Source organism: Rhipicephalus microplus, chromosome 3 (genome assembly GCF_043290135.1).
Source record: "Rhipicephalus microplus isolate Deutch F79 chromosome 3, USDA_Rmic, whole genome shotgun sequence".
NCBI classification, from domain to species: domain Eukaryota; kingdom Metazoa; phylum Arthropoda; class Arachnida; order Ixodida; family Ixodidae; genus Rhipicephalus; species Rhipicephalus microplus.
The window spans coordinates 40,357,394-40,369,689 of NC_134702.1; the positions used below are offsets into that span (position 1 = coordinate 40,357,394).

The window sequence follows — 12,296 nt, forward strand, 5'->3', positions numbered from 1 at the left end:
TCCGTGACGAAAATGAAGTCGGTAAATTGTGTAAGAATCGGCCTAAAACATTCGGGCGAAAAAGAAAGGAATTTTATCGAAATTAAGCTGTCAAGCGCAGTAGGCGTTCATAAATGTCAAAAGCCCGCTTATTTGTAGTCAATTAACTATGCTTCACTAAATAACTTTTACCTAACTGCACATATTGCAGTCGTCGAATTGTAGATACTGCGTTTGAAAGGCGTATCTAATTTGGAATGAAAGTCATGACCGAAATTTCTGAGATATGCGCCGTAAGGCTTGTAGCTAAAAATGAATCGTTGTCATCGTTTTCTTAAAAAAAAAGGAAGAAACAAGAAAGGAAGCGCCGTCTTGTGCAGCGTGTAATGCCCACGTTTCGCAACGAATATCTCAAAACTGGTGTCGCGGTTAGAACTCGTTCTAAGTGGACATATAACGTGAATTACCCGGCTACAATTTATTAAGTGCAATATCAGCTGTACTGAAAAGTTCATGATTAAACGTTCTTCAATTACTAAGAGTGACCTCAAAGTTTGTGGACGTCTGCCGCACCTTACAGTCGACTTCTGGAACGATTTTCGATTTTCCCAGATTGATTGATTTGTAGGTTTTAACGTCCCGAAACAGCGATATGAATGTGAGAGACGCCGTAGTGGAGAGCTCCGGAAATTTCGACCACTTGGGGTTCTTTCCTATTTCGTTAACTATTTCTTTAAGAACATTCCGCAGTCAGATTGGAAAGAGCATTCGGTACACTGGCAATTAAAGAAAAGCCTTTACCCGGGGCGTATTGGCCGTCTGTGACCATCCAGCGTATATGTGCCCGCAGCGAAGCACGGGACGCCACTGGGTGACTCCAAGACGCAGCCCGGTCTGAAGTGCGGGAGTCGAGACTTCAGGGCGACACCCAAGATGGCGGAAGCCTTTGGGAGCGTTCAGAACAGCGCAGCGCACCGGACGGTTTCGAAGCTTCTTCTGAGCTCTCGCGAGTCCCACTCGTACCCGCTGATGATGATGATGATGATAATGATGTGTTAATTAATGATGATGATGACCTCTTATGGATGGCGCTCACCCACGAAGGGGGTTGGGCCGAGAACCGAGCGGCAGGATGCTCAAGGTAAATATACTGCGAAACTAAAGCCAAGCTGGGAAATTAGATTAAAAATAAAACTTCGAACAAATGAAACTGCTTACTGAGCAAATGGTCAGACTGTCTGAGTTTCCTGATAGAAATAACGACGAATATCAAACCACGAATCTGAATAGATAAAGATAGCCTAACACGGTGATCATTTTGTTGCTTTGATATAGCCGAAGACAGTAGAGCAGAAATCCCTGTGGAAGTAACCTAATCGTGTGTCACACGGCACGCAGCAGCATTACATCGTCGTATTCATCATAACTTACACAAATGCGCACGTGCCCACTGTAATTAGCCAAGCGCTTGATACTGATTTTATTATGCGAGAACTGTTAGCTTAGTGAACACCTTTCTCAGTGCTCGCTAATCAGCTCTATTACGTTTTCTGCTTTCAATTGGGCTTGACACGGTTAGCCTTTCCTTTTTTGTGTTTTTCTCCGCCAGGATCTATAATATTATAATAATTGTCGGGGTTTAACGTCCCAGAACCACCATAAGGGTATGAGAGACACTGTAGTGGTGTGCTCCGGAAATTTCGCCCACTTGGGGTTTATTAACGTGGCTACCAGGGGTCTCAAACTCAGTTATCGGGCCACCAGTCACGAAATTCAGTCCTCCCGCAAAGACCGGGGCATTGAAAAAGGTGGGACAGGGAAGGGGGGGGGGGGGGGTAATGTTGCAGAATATCAGCTAACATTTCCATTTGAAAGAAAGACTTCCCAGTATCTCATTGGTTCGTCGAGATGATTTGCCGTCATTAATAAAGAAACATGTTGCTTAGTCGCCAATGGCGAGAAAATGATACGGGTACCATCTTAGCAATGTCACACAACTTTATATTCCGCGAAGCACAAAATAAGTGATAATTTAAACACACTAACTTAATGCGTGACAACGCTTAGCTGCGGCGAGAGTAGAAACACCTGCCTTAACTTTTTTTGTGTGTGTGTGTGTGCAGATACGACCCTCATGGTCGATGGGTGCATGGTTTCGTCGTTCATTTTCGACCGAGAGCTGACTGAATCATTAGGAAGAAAAAAAAGCATCAATACGAAGACAGTCATGTGCGGACAGGGCCGCTACCAAAAATGCACTTGGGTACATTCCTGAGTATCCCCAGCTACATATTCCAGTCAACACGAAAAAAAAAAGAGTGACGGCCCCCAGTTTCGTGATATTCATCGCGCGGCCCTTGGCAGTGTCGCACAGTCTTATTGAACCGTGGGGAAAATGAGTGACGCGCTTCTTGACTACCACTTGTTCGTTTTCTGCCGTGTCACGGTCACATACACATACGGTTCCATTCCTGCGCAGCAGAAACGCATTAAACCGCATCGTGTTGATATCCCGAACAGGTGCGTCATGTCACGTGGCTCTTACGCACGGTAAAATTTCCACTTGGTGCCAACATCATAATAAAGTGGCTATATTATTAGTAAAGAAAGGCACTTCTTTGTCTCCCGTATCGGGGACACGGCTAAGCGCCCCAACGTCAGGCGTTTTTCACTGTATGCTTCTGTCGCTCTCCAGCCCATATCAGCCAGTCTTTATATTCCGATAAAAAGGAGTCGCTTATTGTCGACATTCTTCGCGGGATTGAATCCCGGCTGCGGCGGCTGCATTGCCGATGGCGGCGGAAATGCTGTAGGCCCGTGTGCTCAGATTTGGCTGCACGTGAAAGAACCCCAGGTGGTTGAAATTTCCGGAGCCCTCCACTATGGTGTCTTTCATAATCATATGGTTATGACACCTCACATATCATTACTATCGTCATTGTTACGGTTGTTCTCCACTGCCCAGATCACCACGTCACACAAAAGAACAGCATCGCTCGAGATAGCAGATAGAGGGTCCTTATCAAAACGCCAAAAATCAAAAGGCAGAACTATGGAACGCCGAAAGTTAGAACGACGAAATATTGAAATGCCGAAAATTCTTAATGATGAAAAAAAAAGCAAAATGCCGAACGATCTAAATGTGAAAGTCGTTTGGCAGCTGCTCTGCCCAACCGGGACAATGTGGATGTCATAAGTTTCCTACGAGGCATTGCACACAATTTATCTCCATGACATGAAATTCTATGAACAAGGAAATATATTCCTGTTTTCAAAGGGCTAAACCATATGCGAAGGGGACATGGCTATTGGAAATGAGGCCGAAAGCGCATGCACATCGAACAAAGCCGGTGGAACCTTTATCTTGTTATGAAACATTATCTGCCACTATAGCTGGGTTATGTCGGCATTTTGGTGCTTGTATTTTTCGGCATTTCACATTTTCGGCTTTTTATACTTTCGGAGTTTTAAATTGGCATATCGATTGTTCAGCCTTTTGTTTTTCGGCGTTTTGAATGCCACCCCCAGCAAGCATGTGCGCATTCCTAAAGAGTAATTTAACAAAGCCGCGTTAAGTTTTACATTCTTATTTACACCTTTCTTTTCTTTTTTTTATTTCCGGACTGTACAATAAGAACGAAAAGCTTGATCAGCCCTGCGTGAATGCCACAATAACGGCAAGTAGAGAGTGGAGAGGGCATTGCATCCGGCACGTACTCACGCAACGGGTCAAGGTGGTAAGTACATGGGACTCGGGTCAAGACGAGAAAGAGGCCGACAAGAGACGGAGAGAAGCCAGGTGGGAAAGGCGCCGGTTAAAAGGTAAAATAAAGAGCGAGTGGATTGATCGGCTTGCGGCGAACTTCCTGACGTCGCCCGGCGGCGAAGTGCGATCGCAAAGGGGGGAAACCCCTGGACCAGGAAGGACCAGTTTTTGGGAACGCACGAAGGTCGCCTCGCCGCTCGAGGGGGTACTTACCCCCGCCGACAACGAGCAACACCACCCCCTTCCCCGCCCCCTGCCACACCGAACCTCCACAGCCCCTTTGCGCACGAGAGGAGCGGTCCGCCGTCACCCCCGTGAACCGATCACTGGCAACAACCTCCCATCACCTCTGAGGCTTTCCAAATATCGCCGGGCTGAAGCAACACCTCGTACGTTGAAGGAGCCGCGATGTGTGCCCAACGGAGCAGTGTCAGAGTACCGTTGTCTACGGCGGCGTTCATAAGGATGACCATGTTCCTTGTGGGGGCCGCGGTCGTTTGCACGAACCTGCCAAAAGCGGGCGCCAGTCTATCGCCGCAGCACTTGTACGCTCTGGCGTTGAGCCTCAACGCCTCCGACGAAGGCACCGCGTTCAACAAGGTTAGTGACTTTCATTACGTAATTTTTTTTCACCTGCCCCTCTCCCCAAAGCTGCGCTGAATAGTTCGGAATTATATTCTAGTTGCCTGGTGGTGATAGTTTCAAGCTTCGTCTCCGTTTTGATCACTACAATGTGAAATAATATAATAAAATAATATAAGAGAAATCAGACAGCCAACTTAGCAGGAAAGCCGACTCCGCCGGGCAAGGTGCTTGGCACAACATACATCCCACAGAGGCACGCCTAAGTAAGTGGCTAACAATTTGATCAGAAGGGGTGAAGGAATAAGATAAGAAGGGGTGAAATCTGGAAGGAGTTGAAGATTCAGCACTGTTGGTGCTGGATGTTCGCCCGTGTTACGCGCTAAGAGTGTAGACATTGCGATCAGTGACACTGGCCGGCAGCTGTGAACATGACAGTTTGTGTTTGTGTGTCTGTGTACAATTACAAACAGTAAACAATTCGCCTCACGACAGCCCAATTTACTGAATGTGTCTGGAAGCTATAGTTTCAGTTTCTGTGCACGTGACAGCGTCACAATACAGTGACTTGCTTCGTTCTTTTCCGGTGGCTTCGTTCCTTGACCAGAAATAGTTTGTTACGTTGACGCTTGTTAAGCGAACGCAGCGACTAAAAACATACTCAGAGCTTGCTTTTTTTTAAATATCCAAAGCTGCTGCACGACAACGGCAAATCTCATTCAATGCCCAATGTACCATGACGTCACCAAGTCGATGACTCCAAAGACAAATGAAAGACTATTGTTACGACCGTCATCATTATTGAAGTTTTTCGGCCTTTGTGAACGGGACGAAAATATTTCGACGCATTCCAAGCAAGGGTGTGCCGTCAAGACGGATTAATTTCCTCTCGGCAAAACCTGAACGAGGGGTTCGGGACTGGTTCACGCAGAGAAAACGCACGAGCAAAGAGAGGCCATTGTGAGCTCGACTCAAGAAAGACCATTGTGTTTGTGCGAGCAAGGCTTTCGAGGCAGACAAGGAGGCAGCTGGACCATTTTCGAGGTCACCGAGAATCTGGAAATCTCGGAACCAGCATGGTATTTGCAGTTCAGGCTGCAAGCCAAAGCCAAATTGGTTGTGGATGCATCTTGCGAGGTCAAGCGGAGCCCCGAGATATGTGCAGCTAAGCCACAGCTTCTAGCAAACAACCAGAAATGGAATGTGGGGGTGAAGAAAAGGATGATGCGCTATGTGCTGCAGCCCTTGCGGGAGCCAGCCTCGACGACGAGGGATTAGTCGACCACTCCTCCTTCCCCCTTTCTCCATAAGATAGGCTGAATGGGGTGGCATATTTTGACGATATGTGGGCCCACCACTACATTGTCCTACCCAAACAGTCAGGCAAATTTGACACGTGTACTGGCAGCCGGTTTTTTGAACCTCACCTAGCTTCCAGAAGAATCTTGGAAGCCAATGTAATCAGGCGTGCGCGAAACTTGGTGACGTGTGTTTGACACGTGTACTAGCAGCCGGTTTTTCAAACCTCACCCAGCTGCCAGAAGAATCCTGGAAACCAAAGTCATCAGACGTGCGCGAAAACGTCGGTGCAGTACTTTGGCGACCATATTTGGGCATCGTGCGGACTGCGCCCTCTCCACATGCATTGTGTGGTGTCTTTCCCCTCATTCGTGGGGGAGCACCTAGACCATGGAGCGCCGTATTGGCTGAAGTCGCGGACAGTGCGCCCAGCGTTGGCAACGCGGCGCTATATAAACGGAAGACTCTTGTGTATTCTACAAGTTCTACAGTTCAACAGTTCTCCTGTACAGTTCTGATCACTTGATCACCTCCTTTCTAATTCTCAGTTACTAACCATGTAAATAAATTGTTGTCGTTATTACGAGCGCCTCATCGGACTTGTTCGACGATGGATCTTTGGACGGGGACCAGCTACCAAACTGAGACCCGCTGGACCCAGAGTCGCAACACCATTTAGCCAACACGGGATATCAAATGTCCCATCTGTCATCCCATTCGGCGTCTGTAGTATTGTCAAGTGGCCGTGACGTTTAAGAACGCTGCGCCTACACTGGAAAATACGGAACTTGTTGGTGGAAGAACTTGTGCCCAGGTATTTAAAACTCAAAATGAAGTACAAGCAATACACGCTGTACACTGATAGTAACGAGAACAGTCGTCGAACGTAATCTGATTAGCTGTAAGGTGCGCCGGCGTTTATACATGTGACAAAGACTCTAGCGTTATCACTGCCGATCCACTTGACCCACCGCGGTGGCCTAGTGGCTAAGGTACTCGGCTGCTGACCTGCAGGTCGCGGGATCGAATTTCCGCTGTGGCGGCTACATTTACGATGGAGGCGAAAATGCTGTAGGCCTGTGTGCTCAGATTTGGGTGCACGTTAAAGAACCCCAGGTGGTCGAAATTTCCGGAGCCCTCCACGACGTCTCTCACCATCATATGGTGGTTTTGGGACGTTAAACCCCCATATCATCATCATCGTCACGCTTCCCAGACAATCCTGCGCGGCTAGACAAGGCAGTGTTTAACGGACCGGTTAACGTATCAAGTGGATAATGTAGCACGCGTGGCGTTATTTACCTGTCTCCCCACGCTTTCACTTAACGACAGCGGGCACAACAATGTTACAGGTGGACGAGCCCGATGCGGACGGGGCCGCCGGCAACCGGCACAATGGCGGCCGGCAGATAGACCTGGGCTTCGGCATGTACGAGATGTGCCCGTTCCCGCTGAGCTTCATGCACGCGTGCGAGACGAGCGACCAGTGCAAGCAGACGGGCTGCTGCGCCATGCACGCCTTCCCCGGCACGCGCCGATGGCAGAGGCCCTGCTGCGTCGTCTCGCGGCTCGTCACGCTCGCCCGCATCACCGGCTCGTGCATCAAGAGCAAGGCCACGAGGCCCGAGTCCGGTAAGTGATGCGCGCGTACTTGGCGGAATAGAACAGAAAAAAAAAACTGTAATGAAATATAAGACATTGTTATGGGGCACACCTTATTCAAGGGCCCGCCCCACTTGCCTTAGCGGGCCGCTCGGCCTGGTCCGTCAGCGACTGTCCGTCTGACCAGGCCGACCATAAATGGTTGGCCTGGTCAGAGTTGGACAGTCGCGCCCTCCAGACGGCTCCAACTTGAGTGTTCTGATGTCACTTCCATGTCTGTCAGGTGCGGCGGATCCTGTGAGAAGCCTCAGGTGATGATGTGACACAGTGTAGGAGTACTTCCTTCGCACCAGGGGCAGGAACCTCGATAGCACGTCGGGAACTTTGTGTGCAATAAATTTTATGTGGGGATCAACTCCGCTTTAAACTTTTCTTCGCCTTATGTCCTTGGTGGGATGCGATGTTTGTCATGTCACGTTAATGTTATCAGCGCACCGCATGCTGGTTCTTTTGTTATTCATGTAAAATGGGCAGATATACATTTCAGCGGTGTAAGTCATCACATTGAAACAAATTAACCACTACACGATTATGCTGCTTTGACGTAATCAAAGCTGCCGTGTTTCAGTACTTACGTGCGCTCATGACATCATGTGCAAGGCATCAATTGCAAAATTTTATAGCGGGTTTAAGAGACAAAACTCCAATCAGCTCGTGTAAATTATGCTGATGACGCAGACTTTTTTATTGACATGTATGAAGATATATTCCTTAGGGCGGCACTCCTATGACTTCAGCGATGGCCTTACCCCTAGCTGTGATTATTCAGAACTGTTACAAAACTATTCAATTTCCCCCTTCCTCTTCTCACTGTCAACCATCCGCACTGTATACACGTGACCGCCACCCAATTGCAGGGGCGTATGCTGAATTTTTTTTTCTTTGGGAAGGATGGGGGGGGGGGGGGGGCTCTTTGACTTTGGAACAAGAGGGGGGCCGGCGTGCTACTGACAGGCTGCCCGAATTTCCGGCAGATGTCGCATGCAGGCGTCGTCGCGAACGGCGATATGTCATTACTCTCATAGCCCAAAAAGGGCGTTACGAACTGGTCCTGTACAACTGATCACAAATACGCGCATTCAGAGAACTTAGCTGTGCAGGAAAAATCCTAGTGATAAACTCGACGTAATCGGTAGGGGCAGTCTTGAATGATGATGCGTTGTTGATGCAGCTGACGAAGAGGGAATGTAGAATCCACTCTGTCCAGGCCATGGGGAAAAAAAAACGAAAAAAAAAACCCCGCAGTAAGCATTCAAACTACCCGAGTTGTTTATCCCAACATCGACAATGCCCCGACCAATATAACGGGCAGTGAATCTAGTTTCTTCTACATAACACATGTAGAACATTCTCTATGGTTTGAGAGCTCTTTCTCACTTTTCTAGCAATAATATTCATGCTGAAAAAAAATAGACCCATTTTAGTTTGCGTTCAATATCATTCAAGCGCAGTATCTTTCATGCCGTTTATATGTCAATTATGAGTGCAACGTACACTAAATCGGGAAAATAAATGGCACGGTAAAAATTATAACGAAAACGTGCCACGAATCGAATCAAGTATTGAGATGCACTTTTTTTTCCCTTGCACGGGGGGGGGGGGGGGGGAGAAAGGAGGGGAGATGGGGGGGGGGGGCAGACACCCTCTTGGCTATGCCACTATACCTTCATTAATGACAACAAAGAGGCCTCGTCAACAAAGCGGTGAAGCACGATTTTTGAGCCTTACCGAAATTTTCACATCCATCTATATTGTGCTCACATTGGGCAAACATCTGTCTCTATAAATGACACCGAGTCAGTTACACGCAGTGAAAAGGACTGTTTACTTGAGAATGAGTAGCACAAATATTCGAGACACCTGTATTTCACAATGTGGTGCGAAGTTTTGCTGTTTGTGCCTGAGAGAGAGAGAGGGTGAAATAGCAACAAAGAAAACTGTGGGGCCCACTACTTTGACAATCAGCGCTAAATAAATCAGGACTAAATAAAGGTTCATTTCACCTTCAGAGGAAGTATGTTTTATGTCTAAGTGAAATATAAAAATAATCGAGTAAACAAGGCAAATCAACCCAGGCGAAAATACAATCTGCAGCAAGTGGCGACTGAACCCACCTACATTCAGCATTCAAAGGTCATGCTCGCACGTAGTTTCTTAGTAGTTTGTGTATGCGCAAGAAATCAGTGTCGTTGGAGTACAAATGCATTCGACGGGAACTCCTTAACTACGGAAACACAAATTTACACTGGAGGAAATCTGCAAGAGTACATATACGCAGAGTGCAATGACACTCAACGGAAGCTTCTTTTAACTCCACAACTATCAAACACCATTGAAGTAGTTCTTACGGCATTACACATCCCCGGAGTCCAAGTACATTTCACGGAAATTCCTTTTACCTCCAGAAATATGTACTCCGTTAAAGGAACCGAACGAAGATGGAATCATGGCCGTGTTACACGGCACCTTTATTAGCTTTGAAAAGAAGCCAGGATGCATTTCTTTAATCAACGCACACTAACGCAGACTTAGGCAAGCGATGTCAGACGCACTTCTGGTGTTGCACAGTGTACAGTTGAAATTTTTTAGTTTTCTTCTATAAGATGTGTTTGTATCAGAGTGTATCAGCCAACTTTCTGTGAGAAAGCATCAAAATTTCATTTGAATTACATGTCCAGTGTACCATGTACTGGTCATGCCTAGTGCTGCAGCTGAAATTCGCACAGTGTTGCAAAATGCAAAATAACCATAACAGCGCGAGTAATACACTGCTGTGTTCCTTGCAGAGGTTGTGCGTCTGGGCTTCCCTCGCATACAACCTTTGCGTGAGTATTGGCCATGTACACAGTGTCACGCAACTTGCACATACTATAAAGGTGTGACGTGGAAGTTAAAACCCCGTGTTTTTCTTTTTTTCCTCGTAAACCCGCGAAAGTCACGATGCCGTGATCGGTGTTTAGTCGTGCCTTTTAGTTGCAACTCAATCGACAGTCTTCCAGCCATATTCACAGCGAAGCGACAATTTTCTGGAAATACTTCCAATTTTTGCCCTTCGCAATCCAGGTGAGAAAAACAATGTTGCCACTCACACAGAGCTTTAGATTGTCACATTTTAATTGCCTGTGATCCCATGAGAGATAGGGAGAATAAAACTTCATTATAGTACATTGCAAACGCCAAGATTGCCCCGCACCACCAGGCTGCTCCCGCGCGGCGGCATTCTTTTGCGCCAAATCCCGTCTGCATAATTAGCACGGGTCATGTGCACATGTGCGCCAAGCTACTTGGGCATGCATGCACTGGCGGCCCTGCTCTGAAGCGACGGACCGCGCTGAGGCAAACTGCCTAAACAACTTCATCAATATGCCAAAAATAATACCTTAGATATTGACGAGGAGCTTAGGCTCACCACACACATTAGAACATGTTAGCAGTGAACACTGTGTGTTAAATGAAAAATCATTTTATGGAGGTGTAACTGGAGCCAGCGTGTCGACAAGTGATCTTGTCTTCACTGCCTCCCAACGTTGGGCTGATCAAACCAATCGTTCAAGATTTAGAGGAGGGGGGAAGGGCTTGAAGCAAGACTAGAGAAAGAAGAGGCGGTGGTGTCCAGACTTTTTTAAGTAGTTACTATCATCGCAAGAACTCCATCGCAGCATAAAAACTGGTAATTGGTCCCACTCATTTGCCATAAGCGAGGTGGACTACAGGCACTGAAGGCAGGTGGAGGGGCTGTTGACAGAGACTTAGGAATCGTCCCTACCGCTCCCACCCCCCTCTTCCCTTTGGATACACCGCTGGCCTAAACGGGAGACTGCACTAAACGTAAATCTGCCAGTCTCAGAGTACAAGTCCACTTTACAATAATTGACTCCAGCGACGGCTCTGATGAAAAATTCATTGAATTTTTTGGTCTACTTTCCTTTCCCCGAGCTCACTACGTCCTGCCTCACTATGCGTTTGGGAATTTCATCCCCGCGGCAAAGCGACTGCATCATAGTACATTTATATGTAGCGGCAGTGGTGCAATACTAAAACAATCCGGGAAATTCTCACAAATCAGCTTACTCTGAATAAAGCCCATCGCGCCGCATGCAATATAAGCCCTCTAGCGACCGTCTGAGCGAGCCAGACAGTAAGCCGACGGACTGCATTAGCGTGTAGTGAATGCAAAACCGGGGTCCCATTCGCGGTCCTTAGAGCACACGCATGCGAATATTGCCTTCGCGGTTCAGTGTCGACAAACAAACAAAATGGAGACTGGGAGATGATTTAGACTCCAACCAAAAGTTTTGACTAAACCCGACCTTTCGAAACCGACTTGGTTCCTTCCTCAGGGGCGACTGTGGAGACTACGTAGCAGCGGCGTCTTCAACTGCTATGTTGTCTCCACAGTCACCCTTGAAAAAGGAACCAAGTCCGTTTCGAAACGTCGGGTTTCTTCAAAACTTTTGGTTGGAGTTTAAATCATCTCCCAGTTTCATACCCAACCAGACAGACTTCTGTCGAATGTTTACACTCAAAATGGAGACTGTGTTTCACACACGAGGCGTACGTCTGTTCCTGACCGAGTTTGTGTGCTTTTTGTGTTCTGGCTGTTCTAGATGACGACTGATGTGATGCCCTTCTTGTCCATGGCAGCGTGCCCTGCTAACTTAGTGGTAGACGAGTGCGGCGAGCCGTGCGTCGACAACGAGGACTGCAAGGAACCGGGACTCGCCTGTTGCCGCTTGAGCTGCGACGACGAACGAGGATCCTTTTGCTACGCCGTGCACGACAACCGGTAGAGCGACACCCAGGCAAAACACATATTTATTGCTTCAACAGTTCCCAACATTAGTGCCAAATAAAGCTCGACAACAAGGTTTGCTTGCTTTTTTCATTCGTTTGAGAGTGTGTGGTGAAGAAATCTGCCAGAGCAGTCTACAGCCCCTCACGAACTCTTCCTACACGATAAGAACTGCTACAAATCGTACGTAGTACGTACTACACGCGGAAGCAATTA

At 47.5% G+C, this 12,296-nt stretch overlaps 1 protein-coding gene across 2 annotated transcripts; it reads left to right on the forward strand.

The window, feature by feature from the left end:
* The first annotated feature begins 3,658 nt into the window (after positions 1-3,658).
* LOC119160065 (uncharacterized) lies at positions 3,659-12,037 on the forward strand. 2 transcript variants are annotated; one of them, XM_075889314.1, is made up of 4 exons: positions 3,659-4,345; positions 6,979-7,258; positions 10,075-10,113; positions 11,896-12,037. In XM_075889314.1, the coding sequence occupies exons 1-4, from the start codon at positions 4,154-4,156 to the stop codon at positions 11,904-11,906; spliced, it is 522 nt and encodes a 173-aa protein (XP_075745429.1). In that variant the 5' UTR covers positions 3,659-4,153; the 3' UTR covers positions 11,907-12,037. The 2 variants fall into 2 exon arrangements, with proteins under 2 accessions (XP_075745429.1, XP_037268702.2); XM_037412805.2 differs by lacking the exon at positions 10,075-10,113 and having other exon boundaries at positions 3,668-4,345.
* The last annotated feature ends 259 nt before the right edge of the window (positions 12,038-12,296 follow it).